Source organism: Lepidothrix coronata, unplaced genomic scaffold, assembly GCF_001604755.1.
Source record: "Lepidothrix coronata isolate B3197 unplaced genomic scaffold, Lepidothrix_coronata-1.0 Scaffold3, whole genome shotgun sequence".
NCBI lineage: Eukaryota > Metazoa > Chordata > Aves > Passeriformes > Pipridae > Lepidothrix > Lepidothrix coronata.
This window is the reverse complement of record NW_016690183.1, coordinates 1069250-1094780: the sequence shown is the minus strand read 5'-3', so window position 1 is coordinate 1094780 and position 25531 is coordinate 1069250. Positions and strand designations below refer to the sequence as shown.

Here is a 25531-nt window from a genome sequence, read left to right as displayed (position 1 = left end):
ACACTTATGAAATCTATTTTCTTATTTTAGCAGCAGGATAATAATTGATAAAAAGCCAGACCAGGGGCACTGAGTTTTATATGACAGATATACAAGGCTGCTGTTCTCCTCCTGTGTGCTTTGCCCCTTCTCTTGCCTGCAGCAACTCCAGCCTGAGAGTGAGCAAAGCCCCTCACGGCTGGCACGGACTGGGCTACTCAGCAGCTGCCCAGTAGCCCTGCATGGGCAGGGCAGATCTCCTGATCTCGTTAAAGCAACAAGAAAGGAGTAGCCAGTGGGTGACTCAACAGGGACAGGAGTCAGCTGTGCATACGGTCCCTTTGGGCCAGCCCTTTGGGTAAGGGCTGGACACAGGGATGTGCTTCCAACATGATCCCAAGCCTCCCTCAGCAGCACCCTGGCAGATGGCAGTGGTGCAGGGGTGGCAGCGTGGTCTTGCTGTAATGAGAGTGTGGGCAAAGCAGCAGAAGCAAAAATGCCCTGGTGGCTCCCACAGGCTCCAGCAATGCCTGGAGGCAGGGAAGCATGGGCAATACTAGTGAAAATAATGGGCTACTCCAAGCGCCAGGGATTTCCTCCCTCCTCTGCATATCGCCTGCAGTACAGTGCCAGCCCCAGACACTATATCAATGAGATATTGTCTGCAGTTTATTTTTATAGGATTTTTTTCCTCTATCTCCTTTCTGTGTGGCTGTTTCCCACCCTTCCCAAACAAACTCTAAGGCAAAGTTTAGCATATCTCAGTGATAACACATTTCTGGGTGCATCAGCACTGGTGTGACTCCTCTGGTCCTTTGGCTTTGGGCGGCTGCTGGCAAACGGGAAGGTCAGGCAGAGGAGAGCCAGGGTGGATCTGGGCCAGGTGGAGGAGAGATGTAATGCTGTGGGACCACCTGTCCCAGCCTATGTACCACCCCTGGAATAACTTCCAAGACTTCAACCCTCTGTACAGGGGTGTGCTCACAGCAGAATGGTATAACAATATGAACACAGGATGAATTGTTGGCCGCTGCCAGATATGGGCCCTGTATTTACACTAGGATAGACCATCTCAAGGAAGTCACCTGGGTTTTAAGTGCCCCTGTTAATTCACACATTAAAATGGATAGGGTGGAGTAACAAGTAGAATGTGTAATGGTGTGTGTGTGATGCTAATATTTACCATCAGCTGGGTTTCCCTTAAGAAAAGGAAAGGTCCCTATGCCCAGTCTGGGCCCATGTCAGACTGGTGGGTTGATCTTGGACTCCATGGGTTGTTCTCCATAAAGCAGCCTGCCTCTCTGCTCTGGCCTCAGGGTAGCCCAAAAGATGGGGTAAGCTTCATCGCAGGGCTGACCCTGGTGGGATCAGGATGTTGGGCTAGAGACCTCCTGAAGTCCCTTCCACTCTGAATGATCCTGTGGTCTCTCTGAGTGCTCAGCCCAGACTGGCTGCTTCTCCCAGGCTTTTTGTATCCTGTCTTCTGCTCCCCACCCTCCCTCTTTACACACTACTGACTCTTTGTTCTTTTAATGTACAGTCAGATTGTTAAAAAAAAAAAGAAAAAAAGAAAAACTCAGACTTAAAATATAGTGAAATTATGAAAAAAAAATACAGTGAAACACAACCCACTCTGAAATTATTTCCATATTGCTTGTCATAACTAAGGGGCAACTCTTTTTCAGGAAGTTCCATTTTTTTTGGCCACTTCATTCCCTCACATTAAAGGGCCATAACTGGCTCCTCAGACTCTCTTGAGAGGCAGGACAGGGATAAGCCCCACTTTGGTGAATCTCACAAAACAGAGAGTGTGTTTACTTCAGTGCCTGGAGCCTGCCAAGTAAGCCTGCCAACAGGAGGTGTTGCTGGCGCACACAGAGTATTTACCAGGCTTCCCGCTAACAGAAATACCTGATGCTTGTAGTGATCCTCCTTCTGTTAGGCTGTAAGGAGTCCAAGGCTCAGGGGAGGCTGCTTTGTGCTGAGCCCTACACAAATGCAGCTGGAGAGAGAAGCTGCACTGCAGGTTCTGATTTTCACTAATTACATCTGCCTTGATTTTCTCCTCTGCATCATTCCTGTGTAAAAGAATCGGAGCTGCCTCAAGGATATGCCTCCTTTTTGACTCTAAGACAGTTGGAGTGCAGTGTTCAACTTCAAGAAGGCAGCTGTGCCATGCACACCCTGTTGAGTAAAGGGAAACAAGGTCTGTGAGTGTCACCAGAAAACGGACTTCTCCCATTTCCTCTGAGGTCTTGTGCAACCCATCAGCAAAGCAAAAAGAAATCAAACTTCAGCTTTGGATTCTGCAAGCTATTTTAGCTATCCAGTTGTCAGCGAAACCATCGAGATTTAAAAAATGCATTTAAGATAACAATCATTTCAGATGCTGTTTCTGTTACAATGGCATTGAAGTGCTTGCTCTGACCCTGGTAGAATTCGTATAGCTGTCACTGAGAGCAGGTCTGAACTGTGCTTGCTCTGAGGGACGTTTCTTCCAGGGACAGCACCACTCACCTCAACTCCCTGCTGAGCTACACAGGCAGTCAGCAGTTCTATTAGGTCTGCTCAGAGAGGTTTGTTCCAGGTCAGCTTTACTTTTAAACCACATTAACTGTGAAATTATGACTTGTGCCCAACAGGGTTCTCTAGTACACCAGAAAACAGTTTGGTTTGTAACTGGATTGTGTTTGTGCTCATTTGGTATGGGAGGTCTATACCATGCCAGGCCTGTGGGAAGATGCCAGCTGAGTATAGATACCACACACTGGGACTGAGGAGAAACAGAATTTCTTGCACATCGGTGCTGACATTTTAATATTAAATCATTGCAAATTATGATGATTGCAGAGTACAGACCTTGGCATCTGTTTATATCTTGGCGTCTGCTTCTAGCCAAAGAGGAAAGGGTAGAGAGGAGCATGGCTCTGTCTTTAGCTCTTGTCCTTCAGGCTGGAGTTTTGCAACTCAGTTATTGAATGCCATCAGCAGAGATGTTACACTGAATGCCCAAAGTTGGTAAGATGCATACCAGTTTCATCTGACTACAAATCAAGTAACCGTATTTCCATCTTCAAACAGTTTGATCCAGGAATTTCATGGGAGCTTTACCTTCTAATCCCAAGCTACATTTGGTTGAATTTGGCCCTGCATGTGGGAAAAACCCTTTGGAGAAGCACAGTAGTTACTGTACAGACACAGCTGCTGTTTTTCCAAATGAAACACAGTATTTCATCTGTTTCAATGCTGTTTTAAGTCAAATCAATCTGGCCCATGAGTTGCTCTGTACTTCTTTTGCCAGATTTGATTTTTGTGTTTGCAGTTTGCGTTGGTAAGTTAATAATGACAACAACATGTCTGAAACAAGAGGAAATTAACTCTATTTATACCAGCACGAGAAGAATTATGAAAGGTTCTCAGAGCCAAACGTCAAGCAGGCTTTGGTATGCATGGAATACATTCAGGAGACAAGAGTTTGGCAACAGAAAAACACCAAAGAGCTGGGAGGAAGGTCAGTTTGAAAGTAGACTCAGGCTCCTGCTGCGGCACGGAGATTTGATGAAAGAAGCCATCTTAGGAGAGGAGTAGGTCTGGTCTAGGTGCCTGGACCAGCCATGAACATGTGCTTAGTGCAGACCCTGCTGCGCAGCACACTTCCTGTGACACATTGGCTAGGCTGCAACTACTCATTCCAAGAATGAAATGGTTAAGACAGCTGCAGAGCTGCCATGTACAGAGTAGTGAAGTATGTGACATCTTACCAGCTGAAATACTTGAGACTAAACCTTGTTACTCATTGGGAACTCTGCCATTAAGCTCCCTCTCCCCTGATACTTATGATTAACACTTTGAAACATCTGCATTGCCTTTTTGACTCAGAAGAATTATTCCAGTTAAAGGGAACAAACTTTCTGTAGCAAAGTTTCTGACTGTTACGAAAGAGAAGACATAGAGAGGCTATGTCTTATCCTTTATTCTTCCCAAAGCAGTAAATAGCCTTTGGGAAGGAGGTGTCTCCTGGTGCCCCAGGTCACAGCTCTGTCTCCAGAGAGCTCCCTCCTGGAACACAAGCAGTGATCGTGAGCCTGCCCACGCTCTTATGGGTACCGGCCCCTCTCAGGCTCCCAGGCTGCTGGAGACGTGAGGGGGCAGTGGCCCTACATGTAACACACACACAAACACACACACACACAGAGCCCTTTGAAGCATTAGCATTAGGATGCCTGGCAGGCTGATGGGCTCTCCCTTAGAAAAGCTAGGGTGGAGGCACTTCCCAAACTCAGGTTTTGGTTGCAGCTCCCAAGAAAGGGAAAGCAAGGTTTGTATGAAGATGAAATAGAGACACATAAGTGCAGAAGCACATGAAAAGTACAGAGTGAATGTTTTTTCTTTCTACAAACTCTTCCCAATTAAAAGAAGGGGAAAGCAGAAAGTCCTTGAAAATAGGTCCTGTGGTTGCAGAACCACATTTCTGAAATACAGATCTCTCAAGTATCAAACTACACTGCAGAATGACTAATTGTGGGGTGACTAATCCCTGTCTCCCCTCCAAAACTATTACTTCACATTGGCCAAGAAAACATACCAAAAAGATGTTGTTATTGCATCACTCACATTGACTTGCATTAAGAAAGACTGAGCCTTTTACAGTACTTGTCTGATTATCAAGAGATATGCTTCTTCCATGTCAAAAGAGAAAGGACCACTTATTCTTCATAGTTCATCCTGGACAGTTGTAAAGGTGTTCAGTTAAATGCCTCAGGACTGGGGAGCTGGGTCTCAAGCAAAGAAAAAAAAAAGTTGGGGGGGAGGGGGCAGGGAGATGGCAGAAGCAGATGGATATTCAGGTTGACAGAAAATGAAAACCTGCCTTCGTCTTGCTTTCATTAGTCTTCATTATATGACCACGACAGCTTTAATTGCTGCCCTGCATACATAAGTAATAAAAATGTAAAATGTTTAAATGAACTGTGGCTCCCAAAAGCCATTATAAAAGATTAATGATGAGTACTATTTGCTAACTTAAACGTCTTCAAGAAACACATCTGAGCAGCTCTTGTGGTTAAGATGATATTAGAACAATATTTGCTGGACCATTTGCCTCAAAACATTATGCACCAAGCTTTGATGGTTTTGATTATTCCACCTTTAGCTAGTCTGAATTCTAGACATATTTGATTCCAATTTACTTATTCCTGACAAGTTATCCCACTCCTGCAATCAAAAGAAAGTGTCTTCAGGTATTCCTAGCTATATTCTGTCTACAAGAATTGCTGATGCTTGCTTCGATGGCTTTTACTGCCAAAGTCATTGAAGATATAGTTTATTAGTAGCACTCCAGAAGTTACTGTGCTAATTAATATAATATCCAGCTGAAGGGAAAAATACACAATCTTTTCTATTTAAATTGGAATCAGTACTAAGACCCATCTTTGAACTGTCACTTTCTCTTGAGTGGCACACTTTTGTCTCTGAATTCAAATGCAAGAGTGGAGTTTTACTTCTAAAGGGGCACAAAAGCAAAGCCAAGTTTTGGCCATCCATTTCTCATTTAACTTAGAAACCCATCTTCAGGGTAAAGCAAATGGTTAAGCCGAGGTGAAAGCACCACTTCTTGCCTTCTTACTGCTACCACTCAGTCTTTCTTTCATGTTTTACCAATATATTTACGACTGCATCTACTGGGCACAGTAGATGCAAAAAACTGTAGAGTTCTATAAGCCCATCAACTCATGCATCCATGCTCTGTGCAGAGCAGCACAGGTTTCAAAAGCAGGATAGCCCTTGTCCACTATGCCCACCGAAGTAAGTTACACCTCTTGTCAAAGCTCAACTTTGGGATGAGTCTAGCTAGTGGCTTTTCAGTCCGCCCATCTCTGTACAGAGCGAAGGGTCAGATCGTGCCTGAACCTTGTGCATGTGGCCAACAGAGCAGGGGCAGGATGGCAGAACTAAGGCAACCTTCTATTTTTCACTCTCTTTTGTCGACAGGCAACCACCAAACTTCTTAGACGGGCATTAACAGCTTTTCCATAGATAAGCACCTCCCTTGTGAAGTCAGCTAGATTCTCTTGACAGTTACATATCTATGGGAATGAAGAGACCTGCACAGGGAAGTCAAAAGTCTGTGTGGTGTACTGTGATATTTGACTTTCAATCCAATTTTCAGATAATACTAACAGATTTGGGAAGATTTCTAAAACAATATCCTGCAGCATAACCCACTTTCTTGCTATTTAGGATTTTCACAAGAATTTGCTGGCTGCAGAGCTTATGCCATCCTTTCCAACATCACTTGTGGAGGCCAAAAACTAGATTGGGGGACCACTAAATTATATTTTTCTATGTTCCTTTCTGCTTTAGTGCTCATCTCACTATATTCCACTCAATGTTGACTTTCATAACACAGTGTCTTCTGCCAGGAATGGATTATATTGGCTACTTAAGCTCTTCCAGGCCTTCACCAAGTCTCCCACACAATGATGTCCAAATTTTCCCATTTCCTGTTCCACTCCTGTTAGCTCTCTGGGCTCCTTTCTGTGCACATGGTCCCATTTCTGTTTCCTGACCACTGTTTGGAAGTTGCCTCCCTACTATGTCTGGCTCCTGGATCCTCATCTCTTCCTGCACAGTCTTCTGGGCTGGTCTCATTCCAACCTGTGGACCAGAAGCTTTTCCAAGACAACTATCCTCTCTTCAGTGCTCAGAAAAACCCCTCCCAACAACGATCAAACCCATTCTCTGTTCAGCATCACAGGATAGACTGATACAATTATGACCACAGGGTTAACTATTTTAGGGGAGAGCAGGATTGCTGCTGTTCCCAAGGAGAAGAGAAAGGTCCTGGAGAAAGAGGAACGTGGCTTAGTGTTGCTGTTTCACAGCTGGCTGAGCGAGAAATTGGCTCTACTCTTCCAAGCTTCAAAAGTAGGGACAGGAGCCCCAAGGCACAGAGAATGGCTTGCCAGGTCTTTTAAATCAGTGACAGGAGGAGCTCCTTCCCTTTTCTGCCTCCTTTGCTTATCAGGAAAACTCCTCGGGGTGGTGCTTGGTCTCCTGCAACTCTTCTGCTGCTGCAGCTGCCCTGGAAGCCCCCAGACATTCCCAGCAGAGTCTGGATGGCTGCTTTGGTGACAACCTGGGTTCAATTTAATGAGAACGTTCACGTTCACTTGCTATGCTGGCAGCCTGCCAGCGCATTGAGGCACATAAGAGAGAGAAGGGAAACAGTGATCTTTAACAGGTTTTTGGGAGTTTTTTGGTTTTGTTTTTGGTGTGTGGTTGTTGTTTTTTTTTTTTAATCCAGCCAAACCTGACTGGAATTTCATGGATGAAAGAAAAGGCACTTCTCTAACTCAGGGACTTTGTCCCTGCCAAATTATAAGGGCCTACTGCAAACAATGGAGGTGTTAGAGCTTCTAAAAAAATAAAAACGTTGAAAGAATCTTTTATAATGGAAAATATTAGGCAACCTAAATCTCAGGCCAGCTGGTAGCGGGCAGTACAATATAAGCTCTTTGGAGGAGAGCTGTGCAAATAATGGATTTTCAGAATTTCTCGTCTCCCACTCCCCGCTCCAGCTTTGAATTATTTTAGCTATTTTCTCCAGCTGAAATTATTTGCCAAATTCAACCAGTCGCTAAATTCTCCTGAAATTTTTCTTTTCTCCGTCGACAGGTTTCTTGTAAAAACAAACCCATTCTCCCACCTCCAGCTTGGAATTATGGCATTCACCAGTGACACAGTTAGGAAGAAATCTGCCTGTGGTCAGCTCTTTTTTTTCTGCATTCTTGTTGGAGCTCACACATTACAGGAACCAATCTGGCCTGATAGCTGCGCCTGGCAGCGCGCAGGGGAGGTTTTCCAGTAGTCTCCACCATCCCTGGACCAGCCAGCACTGGGCTGAGAGCCTTCGCACAGTGTGGGGCTGGAGGTTCATTAGGTTGTGGTTTTCAGGCTGAGTCTTCGCTGGACCAGTTCATAATACTGATGTTTCTGATGTCAACTGCAGACCAGATGTTGCCCTTCAGTGCCGTGCCGCCGAGGGGAGAGGCGACACAGGGAGGTGGGAGGCTCTGAGCACTCAAAGTCAATGATCCCATGTTGTTTCTTGAAACCCTGCAGGTGTTAGCTGTGATGTCCTGGCCAAATCCCATTCTGGCACTTCACCAGCTCTGGCAGTTTACCTACTTAAAATCACCTCTGTGCTCTTAATTGCAGGAGTTGTTCTCACATACCCTCTTTAGCAACAGATTTGTGCATTAATGGCTGGCAGATGTCTGCTGCATCCCGACCGTGCTGCTCCACGGGCTGGCAAAGCCAAGATCCCATTATCTCTGACATCCTTTGGGATAAGCAGCAGCCCCATGCACAGGCCTGGATGGGAGCTGCCCCTCAGCACCATACAGAAATGACAGACACCCAAGGTGAGGCTGCAGCAGGTCTGCCCGTGGTAGTGGGGCACTATAAACGTACTTAAACAAGCTGCCTGAGTCCTAAAATGTGTTGCAAAGTAATGAAATGCGGTTGTTTGGCAGCGGCAGACACCTCCTTGCTTTCAGAGGCTGCTTTATGGCTGTTAGTGTAACACAGCCCTTCCAAAACCTCCCTTGCTACTTTCTTTTTTTTTATTTTTTTTCTTTTTAATTATTAAACCTCTCCTCAGAGAGGTAGAGACAAATTTTGCAAACAAAATATTCAGGTCTTCTGTTTAGGGCTTTAAGTGAACGTTGAAGTGTGAGCGTGTATTATTATAGAGCAGACAGATATTATGGGTTCCCAAGTTCAAAAACAGGATACTGAAAATTTTGCCAAGAAAGAACTAATAAAGCAAATTAATCTCTGTCAGTGATTAAAAGTGAAGCAAAATTCCTAGTGTGAATGTAATCTCTTTTTGGTGGTGGTGGTGTAGCATCTTGATTGGAAGCTGTCACTCTGTGCGAGCTGCAGACAACAAGGCCTCTCTTAATATCTTGTGCAGCATAAGCTGAGCTGGGCAAACTTCAGCTTTGGATATGGCCCCTCTGCCACAGGGATTTCAATCAGGGCAGGTGTGAATCCACTGCCCTCAACTGCATTGGCAGAACAAGGAGGGCTTCAGACCACTGGGAATAAAGCACTGCTCTGAGCTTCAGCAATGTCTGTAAAGCCACATGGGAACAAAGGAGGGTTAAACCGAAACCTCCCATGGAGCAATTTGTCAGTAAACATTCACAGAACCATAGACTGGTTTGGGTAGGAAGTGATCGTAAGATGTTCTTGTTCCAACCCCCCTGCCATGGGCAGAGACACCTTCCACTAGATCAGGTTACTCAAAGCCCTATCCAACTTGGCCATTATACACAACCAAGGCTAAAATACTATTTTTTCCATTGTCCTCATCGCACAGCCACTTAAAACATTGTCAATCTTTGCTTTTAAATCTGGGAACGAGGTTGCATTCCCTGTCCAAAGCTCTGGATAGAACACTCTTTCTGAAGCTTTCTTTTTGCCATCTGAAAACATGATAGAAGCTACACAGAGGAATAATTGTGTCCTTCCTATGGGCCTTCTAAAATGCTTCATGCATAAATATTGATAGTCAGCACTGACTTCTATTTTTACGCAGCATAATTGAAAAGTTATACAAATGAAACTTAATAAAAAGTGCCTTCCTAAAATAAGGAGCAAAACCAACCTCAAGTATAAACAAAACAAAACAAGAGTTATTTTGGGGCATGTTTCTTTCTATTTTTTTCATTCTTTTATCATTACTCTATCTGTGAGTAAAGCCCCAACACGGACTACTTCGGGAATCTTTAGGGTTGTGTAAATATGTTTTGTGGCTAGGTTGTGAAGCATCCCAGCTGCATGAGACACAAGTTGCACATGTTAGCAGAGTAGAAACAAAACTAGCAAAGGCCATGGGATCAGATTGAGCAGAGGCTGGGTCTCTATCGCAGCAATCTTGATTGCCGGAGAAGGCAGCAGCTGGTAATAGCCCAATTCCTACTGCTAGGAGATGCACCCCCAAGGAAGTGCACCCATTTGTGCTAGGGGACACCTGCTTTGGATAGTGTCTGGTCTAGAAATTGCAATACTGGTCTAGGAACTTGAAATACTGGAAGACTAGAGACAGCAGCTTTTATAATAGCATCATTGCTCAAATTTTCCCAAGCATGATCATTGCTCCAGCTCTAAGATTTCCTCTTCGCCCTGCTCAGTCCCCTCCAGGTTGCAGCCTGGGACATAACAATAAGAGAAGTACAGGAACTGGCCTCACCAGTTTGGTCCATCTGGGCAGCAGGGAGCCTTCTTGAGCCAAGTAACAGCCTGTACAGCAAGGTCTTCCTGATTCAATGCCTGGTGAGTGAGTCACTGATCACTCCTCTATTGCCTCCCTAGCAGCCTGTGTTAAAGCATTTCATCAGGTGTTTCTGGTTTCCTCACTTGCACACATCCCTCAGTGCTTTCCACCATCCAAAATGAGACCCCCTAGAAGACCTGGTGCACAGACAGCATGTTTCTCTTTCCAGATTTGCCTCTCTAGGATTTGAACCAGCAGAAGCCAAAACGAGGAAACTGTGGGATTGCCACCGCTGTGCTCCCTGTGACATGCAGTTAAGTCACTGACCTTCTGGAGGGAGAGGAACAGACTGGGAGGCCAGAGGGAGCAGGCAGGAACTCAGACCCACAAGTTCAGCCAAATGTTCTGGTCAGGACGGTGGCTAATGGGCCTTGCATTGCTGATAATCAGCATCTACAGGCCCAAGAATGTGGCCAGCCGGAGCCTGGAAATCAGCTGGGATGAGAGTGACGCAACTTCACCTTCTTTAAAGAGCCAGCATGGGGCTGAGGCGCATGAGCTTTTCCCTTCTGCAAGGCAGCCAAAGGGCAGTGTGTGTAGTGCAGCTGCTGCACTGACCCTTCTTTTGACTGCAATAAAGCCAGTTGTCTTCTGTTCCCTTTACCCCCTCTCTGTTTGTTGCACAATATTGCTTTGATCATAAAGCTCCAGAGAACTAGGATTTTGAGCTCAATTCTGATCTCACTTATTCTGGCATAATTCAGGAGTAACTACAATCATACTTGTAGAACATCAAAATCAGTCCAGTTCCTTTTAACTGGGCAAAATTACTGGTCTGTAGAAAGAAGAAAATAATCAAAGATGTGAAGAATAGAGCCAGCTGAAGAAGGAGATAGTTTTTTCTTCTTCGAAGTTCAATATTTTTTTGGCTAGGTCTTTATATGATGCAAAATTTTATAGTAGAAAACAAAAATTGGAAAATTCCCATCTAGTTCTGATACTTTCTCCAGTGGCAACTTGTATTATAAGACACTGCTGAGATGTGTGGTTTCGGTTGTTATAGAGCACTCATTGAACAAAATCAAGTGGATATTCAGAGAACAGAGCTGAAAAACACTGCTCTTTTCTCATGTTCATGTGGAAGGTCAGTACTGAGGAACAGCATCCAATGGGCAAGACCTCTAAGCAGGCCTTACTGAGCTACCATGATCAGTCAGCTACAAAGCAACAGGGAGCTAGAAAAGCCCTCCAAGGGTCAGCATCATGCTGTGCCTGCCATCCCTGCAGGTCCGCTTTCAATGCCCACAGCACCTAGAAACCCCAGAAGTTTCCAGGTGCTCTCCATGGTTGCCCAGGGATGGCTGGATCTGCAGCAGCTCACTGGGATGAACGCACAGCACACAACGTGCTGACAGCATAGCTAGTGTACTAGGGAGGCTGTTGATGTGGTGCCTTGCCAAAGTATGTCTGCCTGCCAAGCTACAGGCAGCTGCAGTGGGAGAAGACAGGAGGAGAGAGGAACCCCAGGCACTGACTGGGTTTATCTTCCAGCTGAGTATCGATCCAGATTAACTGCACACAGAGGCTTAAACTCATTCCTCGTCATGGTTATGAAACATGGCTGTGAAGCACAAAAAATGCTTGAAACAAAGATATTTAGAGCTTTTATACAGTATAGTCTGGAAACAAAGATATTTAGAGCCTTCATGTAGTACAGTCCAGTGCTGTGTTACGTGACTCACTGGGTTTAGCAAATGAGAGGCTTTATGTGCAGTTAGCCCTTTTAAGCACATTAAAGAAAGGCCCAAAAAGACTAAAAGCTTGATCTCTTGGTCAAAAGATCCCAAAGGATTTTGAGCAAATGCCATGCAAGCTGCTGGGACCATGCTGGTTCTGCAATAGCTCAGCAGCACTCTATAGCATGTTTGAGGGAGTCAGTGGCAGAAGAGGTCCCCTCTTGCCCCTGGAAGGCAAACATGGGTACCCTCTGCTCTTCTGAGAAGTGCCCTCAAACTGGGGAGGCCCGAGTGAGGTACCCACAAGAGTCCGGATAAAGCATTAAAACCCCCAAGTAAACCACAAGCCCCAGGGCTAGGCTGCCACAGTGCCTTTCCTTTTGACCTGAGCAGTTCAGACACATCAAGCTGATAAAGATCTGCCTAGAAAGAAAAGGCCTTTCTGTGTTTTCCATCACCCAGCACAGCGGATTGGTGGGAGCATACTCTGCAAAACTGCTGTAATCTGCATCGGGACTTAAGTGCGTCAGCAGACACATGTATGGTGTGTTTGTTATCCTACACTTCACAACGCTGGCTGTGAGGAAAGGAAATGTGGGGTTTTAGGTCAACCACTGGACCAGTAGGTAGCAGTGATGAGTGATGTGCCATCCCCGTGCTTGACCACTTTAGAGCTTTAGAGCTCAGATTGTGTACTTGAGTCACCAGAAATGTGCATACTTAGCCACAAAACTGTTTAGGGACACACTGTTATATGAGAAGGTATTTAACATTATTAGTAAATCAAGTAACTCTTTAGACCTATAAAGCTCATACAGACCATGTGAATGGGAACCACAAATATAACAATCATTTTTCATTATTATTTTTTGCAATAAGTTTTATTTCTTTACTTATCATTTGGTACACACATGTATTTTAGAAGGGGTTGGGTAGAATGAAAATTTTTGCTTGATCTAAGCCTTTATGATGTCCTTTACTATGTGGCAACCTGCATTCTGCTAATGCAGTGGTCCTGGCCCTGTTGGTCACTGGCAGCAATACCAAGGGGCTAGTCTAGTAAAAGCAGTATGACTGCTAGAGATGCCCTGGCATCCCGCATTGCAAGGGGTCTCTGGTGCCTGCCAGCTTACACTGAAGCAAGGTGAGTGTAGCTATTGAATCATAGAATGGTTTGGGTTGGAAGGGATGACCTTAAAGCTTGTCTAGTCCCAAACCCCCTGCCATGGGCAGGGACACCTCCCACTAGACCAGGTTGCTCAGAGCCTCATCCAACCTGGCCTTTAACAATTCCAAGTAAGTGGCATCCACAACTTCTCTGGGGAAGCTGTTCCAGTGCCTCACAGTAAAGAATTTCCTCCAAATGACAGGGACGTTCAAGTGATCACCTGCAATGAAGGTGTCCCTGGGTATGAGCCAGGTACTTCACTGCTGTGCTTCAGCAGGCATGTAATACTGTGAGGAGAGCAGCACCCAACTGCTGTCTCATCTCTCTGGTTGTCACCCTTGTATTATATGATTGAACCCTGAAACTACTCACTTTCTAAATTGTAAATGAGAGTTTTCTCATCTTGTTCACCACTTTTGAAACTGACTTTCTAAAGCATCAGTGGCAACATGCACTGCAGGGAAAACCTAACCAGAAACTCCTACGTTGGTCTGCACATTCATTTAGATGCTTAGGTTGTCATTTGCATGGCTGGGGTCAGTGAAAGTCATGTGAGTGGCTGCACCAGAGCACACTGAAAAAACCCAGTGCCTCCTTCTCCCGGGGGCACTTCCCTGCTGAAAGGATGACTTTGCTCCTGAAGACAAGGAGGGACAGGAAAACAGTGCTGGGGTTCCCCCTCTCCACAACTTCTCTGCCCAGATCACGCTGCTCAGTTGGAAAGTTAAAGAAAATAGATGAATTTTCATACACCCACCTCTGCAGTCTCATCCTGGAAGTCAGGCAGAGTTTGCTCCCTCCCACGCATCACCTCTGCTGTGCTGCCTGGCCCTGGAGCCCCTTCTCCCATCTCCCACCTCTGCTACTGGGTGGAGAAACCACCACAAACCCACTTTAATCACTCTGACCAGCACAGTCTCCCTGGGGCATGTCCCAGGGGGACACTGGCACAGGGTTTGTTTCCACAGGTGTGCTAAATTGTGGCTGTTCTCAGCCCACGCCTGGCCAGCCCACACTCACCCCCAGTACAGCCAGGGCTCCATGGGCTGTGCTGCGGTGGGTCTCCCTTTCCTGCCTGGCTGATGTTGCTGGGTGGGAAAGGCCCGTGGCTTCTGGTACCTTCCCAAGAAATTTGTTGCTGGAGCCATCAGAGTGTGCCGGCAGGGCAGATGGGGTTAAACACCAGAGGAGTGGCTCTATATGCATGGGGTGGGTGGAAAACACAGGAGTTAACTCATTCAATATGCCAAAAGGTGTGTGCTCAATTTAGTGTCATCATATGACTAGGGGCCTATCTGTTCTGTAAGATAAAATATACAAGAAACCTACATTTAAAAAAGTAATAAAAAGAAGAGATTGCCAAGAGGATGAGAGCAGTGGGCTGGATCAGCTCAGCCCAGGCAGGAGCCCTGGAAGGGGGCCAGGAAGGCAGGAAAGATCCATGAGGAGTTTTCTGCAAAGAAACCATTCAAGAAATTGGGCAGAGGCAGTATGCATGTGATGCTTGTATGGCTCTGCTTGGGTGGAGGGGGAGCCATTGTCAGGGAAAGCAGCCCATCCCAGAGATCTGGGAAAGAAGGTACAGTTTGGATCAACCTGATCCAAAATAATATGTGGTTTGTATTTTCTAAGCAAAAATTAAAGAAAAAACCCAAAAAAAGTAAGCCGAGCAAAAGATTTCAAGTTGGAGGAAATGTCATTTTTCCTATTAAAAAACAAAACAAACCAGACCAGAAAAACCTCAAACTTTGCAGTTAAAAGATTCCTGCCAAACACTGAAATATTTTCTGGTGAGGCCCAGAGGTCTCTGTTCTGCCCCAGTACCATGAAGCTGGTGTCACTGGCATGTCCCCCGACTGGACGGGAACACCATTACACTGAGTTTTGGGACCCCCCACCATGTGTGTTCGTGGAGATTTTGCACCCCAGAATAGAGTTTATAAACTTTGCCAGTGCAGGGCCTAAAAAAGCATCTGAAAATGCAGAGGCTGTTCTCCTGGGACCTCCCAGCGTGCCAAAAACCCTCTCAGCAAGCCCCTGCACCCCTATCCCAACCAGCCTGTCCGCTGGTGGGCAAGGGATGATCCTGGAGCTTGCTGAAACCCCCGTGGGGAAGCCAAGAGAGTGATGCCAGCAGAGGCAAAACCATGCTCATTTCGGGTGCCAAAGGTTTGCTTACAAATACCTTCAGCATTGTGGGCACATGGTGTCCTCAGTGGCACGTGTAGGGCACTCTCGGTCAGGGAGGGAGAGTGATGGCCAAGGGAGATGTGGAAAACAGCTGTGTGTGGTGCACAACTGCCTGGCTGGGTGGCTGCTCCTGCTGGAACAACTATGGACCAGCGAATTCAGTGAACTGGCCATCAGGCTAAAAGCAAGCCCTGGGCTAGGGCAGCTCTGCCACAGGTACCCACCGTCAGTGTTTGCTCTGTTACTTTTGACCCATAAGCTTTCTATCAGCAGTGCTGGAAACAGGATGGGGACAGGAGCTGTCAATGTGAAACTAATTCAGAAGAGGTGCTGGAAACTGATGCTGACGGCATTTTTGGAAACTCTTTCCCCAAGCTGAAAAAAAAGGGATTTCCTAAAATGACTGAAAATGAATTTGCCACATCTGCAAAGAGTAGCTTGTGGGTTGTCTGTCCCTGAAAGTAGCTGAGGAAACACTACAGTCAGCAATTTTCAGTTTAAATGACAAAAGCTAATGTGCCCATAGATGATGGCAAGTTCCATGTATACTACCAGTCACCTTAAATCCTGGAAATACAATTTTCTGAATTGTTAAAGCTCTACAAGTTTTCACAGTACAAAAAGACAGTCTCTTTGGCCAAAAAAAAGCTAGTTTTGGAATCAAGGACGAGCTGTAATTAAAGCCAACAGTATGAGAATCCGTAACTGATCTGCTCAGAACAAACTATTTGGCTACCTGAAGAGAATCAAAACATTTTTATTTCTTTGGAAAGAAGTGCAAAGAAGAAAAACATTAACTTGTTAAGAAAGAGGAAATTGTATGGGCAACCTAAAACAGGCAAAAGCCTGACCTTCATATTGGGCAAGTGTATGCAAAGGTGGAGAAGTCAGGACTCGATTTAGTTTGATGAACGATCCAATCATGCTTATTACATGAAATTAGACCATTTATTTAAAAAACAGCTACAGAAACCAAAAAGATCTTATGCCATTGACCTTAACACTCTGCTGTAATAATCTTGATGAGAGGGATTTTGTTTTATTTTTACTGAGACAAATTCAATAGATTTACAGTGATGAATGCAATAAAATTACATACATGGTGAAGGAAAGCTTAGCTTCAAGGCAGTACAATTCTGTCCAAGAAACTTAACTCCTTGAAATGCGCCATTTTCAGCTGGAAAGGAAAAATCTCAAAGGCATGACTCCAGCAAGGCTATTTAGTCAAATAGTACCAGATGGATGTGTGAGACTCACCTTCTGCTTTGATTATGAATGAAAGTAGTCACTTAGGAGTTTGCTGAAGCCTATTTTGCCTGAAGAAGTCTGGTCAAGTTGGGGTTAATGTAGCCGTGCTTGGGTCTGCTGTGCTTTGAGGGAGGGATGTGTGGAAATGAGAAGAAAAGGAAGCTCAGAGGAAGCCAGATAGCACAATGACTGAAGTATTTTGCTTGGATGAATTCAGTCTGTGACCAGACATTTTGCTTTGGTACAAAATGCCATGGTCTCCAGGAGACACTGTGAATTTGTGACTGAGTTTTCAGTATTTTCCTCTTTCCAGGAACCTCACCAACAACACAGCTCATGCTGTCCACATAAGGCATAAATATCACTATTTCCACCCTCCAGAGTGGGAAGCAGAGAAAGAGCCCTTTGACTGACCTCTGAAGAGCGGACTGTATCTGGGTTTGGATGGGCTTGGAGCATCTGCCTCTCCTTAAATGGCAAGGAGTTGGGTAGCAGCCCCAGGGAAGCCAGGTGTGATGGACTGAGCAGGGAGTGACACCTCATACTCACAGGAAGACAAACCCAATGCAGAGCAAGGTCTTCTTTCAACAAAGGCTTTAATACATATTTGACTCCTTCTTGAGGAAGTTTTGAAAGGTGTTTAAATGCTCATGTAAACTCTGTGGTAGACATGCTTATATACTTTCCAACTTGCCTTTTGTTCTGAAAAATCAAATCAGATCAGGTTTTCTCCTTTCTGTATGATTTGGCCCATCAGGTGTCAGATGTTGGTACATACAGATGCACCACCTGATGAGGTGACTAGAAACCCAAACCTGTGTACAGCCCAGCTTTGACTAAGCTGACATCCTCCTGTTGCCCCCTTCTCCTTTGGGGCAGAGCAGCAAGGGGATTCAGGGAGCAGGACATATCATACAGATCAGATCCATCAATCGCATGTGTGGGCCAGTGGCAAGCCATCCCCTTTCTGCCAGCCTATGGGCAGCTGTCCCTTTGCAGGGCTACCAAAGCCTCCAGCCTAACAAAAATGTCTCTTCTATCTACCACATTGAAGACCAGAGATCCAAAGCCTACCCTTTGTAACCCACATATTTCAGAAATGGTTCCAGGGAGAGCAAAAGAAACTGCTGTCCAAGCAATATATACAGATGCAAGTACTTAGTTGCATGATTAATAAGGCAGTTTGTTTCACCACTTAAAATTCATCCAGAGGGCTCTTTTTAATAGTCAGAATCATCCCTGGCAAAGGTATTTTTGAACATACCTATTAAGATTATGCTCCAAGTTCAGAGTGTTCTGGCTTTTTGGTTTTGCTTTGTTTTCAAAAAGGGTCGATGAAAACCATTTTCTTAAACTGACAGCAACAACCATAACACACGTACAGAAACAAGATAGCAGTCTCATACAGGAAATATTTCTGCTTTCATTTTTATTTTATGAATACATATACAAGAGATGCATAATTTTCCATTATCCAGGCTTAAAAGTAACAGGTTGGGGTCTGTCTTTTTCTTTTTTCCTTTCCAAAAATAGCTTAAAGAGGAAAATAAAAATAAGAATGAAGAAGGTGCAACATAGCCAAACCATACAGTTGAAAAGTTTGCTGAAATTACTGCTGAAACATGAACACGTGGAGGATGTGCCTCTGTGTGTGTGTATTGTCCCGTATGGTTAAAGCCTCACTCAAGGTATTTATGTATATGAATAAAAAAAATGCTTTGGCATAACCAGAGATTCCTCCATGCACAGTTTATTGACATTTCTGAAATACTGAGAGAATTAAATCTGAGGATTATATAATATATAATTTTCTCTTCTTGGCAGCAATGTCTTTAAATGCAGTGGAGAAATGAAGAAGAGTCTGTTGACAGGAGACTTTGCTTCCATTCTATTAGAAGAATGCAATCAGCTTCATAGAGAAGACATGGAGAGATAGATATATGTATATAATCTAAAAACGCTTATTTTTTCTGAGAAAGGAAGATTTTCCAAGATAACATAAAATGAACCACTCTAAGACTAGCTTCCAGCAAAACATGTTGCTTTATTAGTTCTATTTTCTAGCTACAAGTCAAGCTGACATCTGTCAAGCTTTTTAATTTTTCATATGGCAGTCTATAAGAAACGTTTCATGCAACATCTACAATGCTAAATACAGGGTAAATAACTGGGATTAAACAAGTGAGGAATACAGACTATCGTAAGGACCAATAACAGCATATTATGTACATATAGCCATATTATATTCTCATGTCTTCACAGTAATGTGCAAATGTGACAAATATGGCTTTCATTTTTTTTCCCCCTAAAGAAAGTAAGACATAATTTTACAGAATAATGTTTTAAAACGCTTAGGAGGATTTCACTTTTTTGTGAAACCTGTTCAGTCTTCATTGCATCAGGGTTAAGGAGCCACCGCAGCTCGGGGGTGTAGTTCAGGTGTATTTCCAGGAGGGGGCACAGATTCCTAAGGCACAATATTAACGTTAAACATTTTTAATTTAAAGTCATGCTATTTTATTTTAGTTTTGTTTTTATTTTTTTTTGGTTATATGAAATAATAGGTTGCTACTAGTTATATAATAAGCAGTTGATTGTAAAAAATACAATGTTAAAGGCTACACTACATGCCTACCTGTAGCTCCAGAAATATTAGCTAATCTGAAAACACACTATACAGTGCCGCATATTAAACCTCGGTGGTTTTTTGGTAATATCCTTTTTCATACATGTAGCAGAGAGTTATAAGGCTTCTGCGGAATAATAACATTATAACTGAACAAATATTTTACACTCTTCCATAATGGTATTTACAGTTACTATAATTCATATTTCAACATTTGGTAAATAACATGTATCTTGTATGCATTCTTCTTGCCTATCTAAAGTGCTTGCTTAAATGCGTGAGGAAAGAAAATGCATACCTGCTTTAGGTGCAACAAACCCTCAAAAAAAGTAGCTGAAATATCTGTTGTGGATTTGAAATGCATTCTCAGAAATTGAAATTATTGCTAAATTCAGTGCCCTTATCAGGCAATCATCTATATTATTTGTCATATATAAATATATGCATATATACTAGTATGTATGTACATGCATACACATTCATCTATCATGTAAAAGATAGATATCAATTTTTTGTCCATCAACCTTTTTTATTTTGTGCTATTCAACTCACTTGTGCTATGACAGAAGCTGGATAAAAATCAAAATCTTACCATGCTACTACTAACAACCCTATGATTCATTAGCACTTAAGAAAGACAATATGCAAAAAAAAGCTGAGATGATGACGAATCAGGAGGCTTTTGAAATGCACTGAGAATAAGGCAATAGGCTGTACATTACAGCAGAGGAAAAGCTGAAGAAATTCTGGAATTCATAAACGTGTCTTACTGGAGTTGGGATTGCTCTCCCTACTCTGCTGCAGAGTCCTACTTTTTTTTCCAATATCACTCTCAGGAATTCAAGCTCTACAGTTTCTGCACCTACCAACACTTTTAATGGTAGCAAATTCAAAGCTTATTAAAAATGCCCTGATGCCACAACCTGGTAAAATAAGGCACTTCCAGGGCTGTATTCCAGCGGTGCCATGCCAAAAAGATCAGCACTGGGAAGAAGCTCTCAGATTTTGCTGAGTTTCCTAGTTTTGTCCCATGAAATGCGCCATCTTGGAGCGTACTCCTTCTTCTCTCTTTTGAGATGATTTTCTTTAAAAAAGCTGTTTCATCAGTTGAAGCTGAGGAGCTACTTCTTTGTAAGCAAGAGGTAAATCTTCAGTTCCAGACATTCAGTAAGGTGGAAGGTCAGAGTGGTACCAGGCAACATCTTGTCTTCATTTTATTTGGTATTTCTCTACTCGAGCTGACACACCAGCCAAGTCAAAAGTCTGTATTTCATGCTAAGCCCATATTGAAAGCTATGAATGGACATTGGTACTGGAAAGGTCATTCCTTATAATTTCATTTACTGCAAAGAGAGAAGACAAGAGAAAAGGAATCAATTAACATCCCACTGCTGCAGGCAGGTCTCTTCAGCACACAGCCCCCCTGAACTCGCATTCGTTCCTTGACAGTTTCAGTACAGCTCCGAACAGTGTGTAACATCACGAGGTAGCTTGTACAGGCTGATCACAGTGCAAAACCAGCAGGATTAACCAAGGTTATTAACATGCTAAATACCATGTAAAACCAGCCATCACAAGAACAGCAGCATCCTGGATCCTTGATTGCATCAGACATACTTCACATTTCAAATCACTTACAGATAAAACATTTCATTTGCTCTAGAATTGGCTCAGAAATGTAAACCCAAGAGAACAACAGATCTTAGAATTACCTACTCCTTCCATAGAAAGAGCCATTTGGAAAGTATATTAGCCATGGTAGGTACTGGTGGCAGAAGGCTGCCAATCACCAAACCTGGCTATGTACAGCTGCAATGCCTATATAGAATACAACTTCACATGCTGATTTTTTCCACCGTGGGTTGATTTAGGAAAAAAAAAAAACAAAAGAAGAGGAAACTGCTGCATGCTTGCCCATTCCCTGGAGCTGGTTACATGTTTAAATATATACCCTCCTTTCGTGGTGACCAGCACACGTGGACATGCACGCTTCACTTCTATCCACACAAACAGACAAGAGGGATAAACAAAACTCTCGGCAAGAGTCAGAGGAAAGAATAAACAAGGTCTGCTATCTCAGCATCAGCCAGTCAGACTGCATCTCCACTGATAAAGTGTTTTTTTCCTTATTCACAAGTTCTTCTTTCAATCTTTTCCCCCTCCCCTGAAGATCATCAAGCAATACAGTTTCCCACACTCCAATTATGTCCATGTGATTTTTGGCAGATGGACAGGAAATGACTGAACCTGGCAAAGGTCATCGACAGTGGACTACACAACATCCCTTTTATTTCCACTCCACCTCCCTACAGCAACTGCCACCACCTGATTTACACAGAGATAGACAAAATGCCATCACTGCTTCTGAGTTTCCCTAACATTGCTGGGAGTGGGAAACACATGCCCACGTCATGGAAGCACCATGGAAAAGCCCACATTTTCCTTTCCTTGTGGGCTGCTGTTCACAGCAATCCAGATAACTTCATATGTTTACTGGAAAAGACCAAAGCCTGTCTAAACCAACTTCCTGAACCAGTCAGTTGGGTTCTTTGGGTGTTGGGGTTTATGACTTGGTCAGTTTTTATGACTTGTTTTTTTGTTTTGTTTGTTGTTCTTGTTGTTTTGGTTTGGGTTTTTTTACGTGCAGACCTATTGCCCATATGTAATTAGTAACTGTAGCACGTGAATCAGTCAATTTGCATTACAGGTCCTAGTCACCAAAACCAAATATACCAATGGATATGCACACCATTCTTTGGAAAGGAAATATCAGTTTCATCTATAACTACCTATTTACAGAAGAAAACTAAGAGAAATGGAAATGAGCTGTGAAGACAAAGCAGTTCCTTCACTTGAGAGTGCCGAGGCGTTAATCTTCAATATTACCAAACAGCAAACACAAATTCAAGCAGCAAGCCCTGCACTGTGGCAAAGACTGCTCTGCATGCATCCAAACACAGCAAGAAGTGCCATCCTATTCACTTGTGTCAAGACTTCGTACAGCTTTTGGTACTGAGTCCTTGCCTTCAACGCAAACAGCAGAGTTCTGTGGGATGATTCTTCCATGATGCTTTTGTAAAGATAGTTTCTGTGATAAACTTCTCAAAGCAATATTGGGTATGCAGCAAAACCACATAGCAACCTTGGTGTTGTTGAATGTGACAATGAAAAAAAATCCTCATGTGGGCCAGGCAGTGTCATAGTTTTGCTAAATTACCCTCAAAGTTTTGTTACAGCAAATAAAATCAAGATACTAGCAAGGCTATTGTCATTCTTTGTATAGTTGGTTAGTATTTAGAAACGTTAAATAATGAGTCTTTATGGTGCTTCTGTAAAATGTGAACATACAACAGTATCTCACAGATAGGGAGAGGAAAGTGGAAACATGAAGGACCTCCCCATCTCAGTCAGGATTAGCACTAAGGCATCTTGAATCTCAGACTAATGCTACAACATGTGCTTGATTCTTTCAGTAAAACTTTCAAAAGCAAGAGCCTGCCCATGCTCTCCCCTATTAGAGCATCTGGTAAAGATATTTTGGAAGCAACTTGATGACATGAGAGTCTAAGAGCCACAGGTTCATCTCCAAAATCATCTTAGAAACTTACAGGCTGCCCTTTCCAATCACGCTAGGTGCCCTCAGCTGATCCTCTGTCACTCAAGTGCTCTAGGACACATGACTTATCCTAGATATGACGTGACTTTTCCTTTCAGCTGAGAGCCCACCTGCCTTGGCTCAGGCCATGAGACCATGACACTCCTTCAGTCACACTCTCTCCAACTCTCAGCAGCCAAATCAGTCTGTCTCCAGCTGAAGTCACTTGTAATTTTGTTATCGACTTACACCACTTTATTTCTTGTTTTTATTATATATAGAATATATATAATGTATACATATTATATATAATATATATTATATTTTATTGTATTTATCTATTTATTTTAAAATATATTTCTATATTTTTTTATACACACACACACACATATATATATAACTTTCTCAGCAGAGGTGGATTTCTGCTACCTTGATGAGTAAGTCTGGTGTCTCCTGTAACAACATTTGACAGCTGTTCAACAACAGTCACTAGACAATGTCTGCACGGACTTGGGAGACAACAGAACCTCAACCCAAGTGTACCCATTGCCACTGGATCTCACAATCAAAAACACCAAGAGGACATTCAACGACTCTCTCATCCACAGTGGTACATGGACAGCATGGCTCAGACATGGACCTCTTTATTTCACCATTGCTTGTTCCCTTTTAGCCATCGCAATGTCAAAAATGCAAAAAATTCCCAATAATGCAGTGGAAAAAACCTGCAGAGAGGGACAAGGGTGCATGCAAAAGGCCCAGGTGGGGCAATACATGATCTGGCAGCACAGCCGATCTTGCAGAGAGCACTAAACGCGAGAGCTGAAAGGGGAAGTGTGCTGAGAGCGGGCTTTCCCTCACTGCCCACCAAGGCACCTGAGGCTGGAAGGAAAACCCTCTGGTGGGTGGGAACAGGGGAAAACCAGAAGGCAAGTGCACATGAAGTGGGCTGGGTGATGCTTGCTGGGCTCAGCTAGAAGGATGCTCCCTGCCACTCCACCTCCCTGCCACCTCCAGCACTCCCATGAAGGATCTCTCAACATTTTTTATTTTTAATTTCTGGAAAATTTGCTTCTTTTAATACTCCAAACATATTAATATTTTTCTTGCATGTTAGGAAATGTTTTATTTTGCATCAAATGGAATGTCTTGGAATGTTTTGTTTGACCCCAAGCTGATTTTTTTTTTTCTTTTCTTAGGAAGACATTAATATTCTTGTTGTACGTTGACCCAAGATTGTCCTTCCCAACAGCAACTCAAACATTCTGTTACTGAAGTATGGTTCTGCTAATGCATCATCTTTGTGATGCCCATCCACACTAGTGTCAAAACTACCACAATGGCCAGTAGTCAGTTCTTTGGGAAAGAGCTTAGGAACCAGTACACCTCCAGTGATGCTTTCTCTGGTACACCTTTACTCTGCTGGGGGTCTTCGTGAGCCAGAGGAGGTCTGCATTCTTGTTCCTAGTGAACTTTGATGAACTTTCTTTCATGAAGTTTTCTAATAACCTTCTGAACTTGTTTTGGCCTTTAAGGTTTCCTATAGCAATGGCTTCCACAGTTTATAGGTGGAAAAAGTGGATGGTGGAAAAAGTATGGTGGTTTTTTTGTTTTAAATTTGTTTCTTGTTAATTTATTTTATGTGTCACGTGAATGAGCTGACTGTTCCCTGTTCACTATCTCCTTTGCCATCTATTCCACTCCTTCCCCTTGGTATCCTCAGGGCTCCACTTGGTCCTGTAGGACCACTGGAAAACTTCCCAGAGAAGTAAGATATACTGTTTGTGCAGATAAATATAACTGGCATTTTTCTCTTAGTTTTCACCTTTCTAACAAAATATTTATTATATACTTAAGGAGATTCGGCCGTTTGCTGTCTTGAATGCTCAAGTTCCGACTTCTTAACCTGTTACTATTACAAGAAGATTGTGTGTGCTCCACAGAACAGCAGTATTCAATGCAAGCAGTATTTTGGCCTGGGTTTGAGTTTCATTCCTAAAGCAAATGCTGTTCTTTGACTCTGCTGCTGCTTGGATATGCATCCATTCATCTCTGTAGTACCATTCCAGGAGTAGCTGGGTTTTGAATAAGCACAGCATTCTTCAAAGGAAGATTGCAAAGCCTCTACACTCATTTTTAAAACAACGTAACCTGAGTACTTGAAAAGACCCATTTTATAAACAGGACAGATGAGATCCAACTAATTACCTGGCTTGTTGCAGCCCTACATACAGCTTAGCAGCAGATCTGGAATAGCATGCAAGATGTTTAATCTTCAATGCCTAGAGTAGCACAACACTTCCCTTACAGCAATAGGTTGATCCCTATCAGATCAAACAGTTGAGTACTAAAATTTACAGTGCCTTTGTCATCAGATTTTTTTTTTCACTGTTTTTCTGCTGGCTTTGGGGTGGGAGGCCACTGTCGCTTTCATAGCTAACACCTACAGTTCCCCACAATGCCTTCTCTCGACTGGTATTTTCCATTGTCATGTTCAGCTTTTCCACTGGCAGAAAAGTCAAAAAATAATAATGCTGAGAAATGCAGGTAACACGTGACCTCTCTACCTGTCAAGGCTTCTGAAAGAGGAACCTTTCCTTTGCTAAACAGCAGATGCCACGGTAGCAGGATGTGGTGAGCTGTTACACCACATTTTAGTTTAATAAGTAGTTTTTTTCTCCTTGTATTTAATTTTGCTTTGAAA

At 43.4% G+C, this 25531-nt stretch overlaps 1 protein-coding gene across 3 annotated transcripts in view; it reads right to left on the bottom strand.

Moving 5' to 3' along the window:
- Positions 1 to 18630: 18630 nt before the first annotated feature.
- NFATC1 (nuclear factor of activated T-cells 1) overlaps positions 18631 to 25531 on the bottom strand; it is a 110700-nt gene continuing 103799 nt past the window's right edge. For all 3 annotated transcript variants that reach the window (XM_017822643.1, XM_017822661.1, XM_017822652.1), the window contains one exon: positions 18631 to 20575. In XM_017822643.1, the coding sequence (XP_017678132.1) occupies positions 20526 to 20575 (50 nt within the window). In that variant the 3' untranslated portion in view covers positions 18631 to 20525. The remainder of the gene's footprint in view (positions 20576 to 25531) is intronic.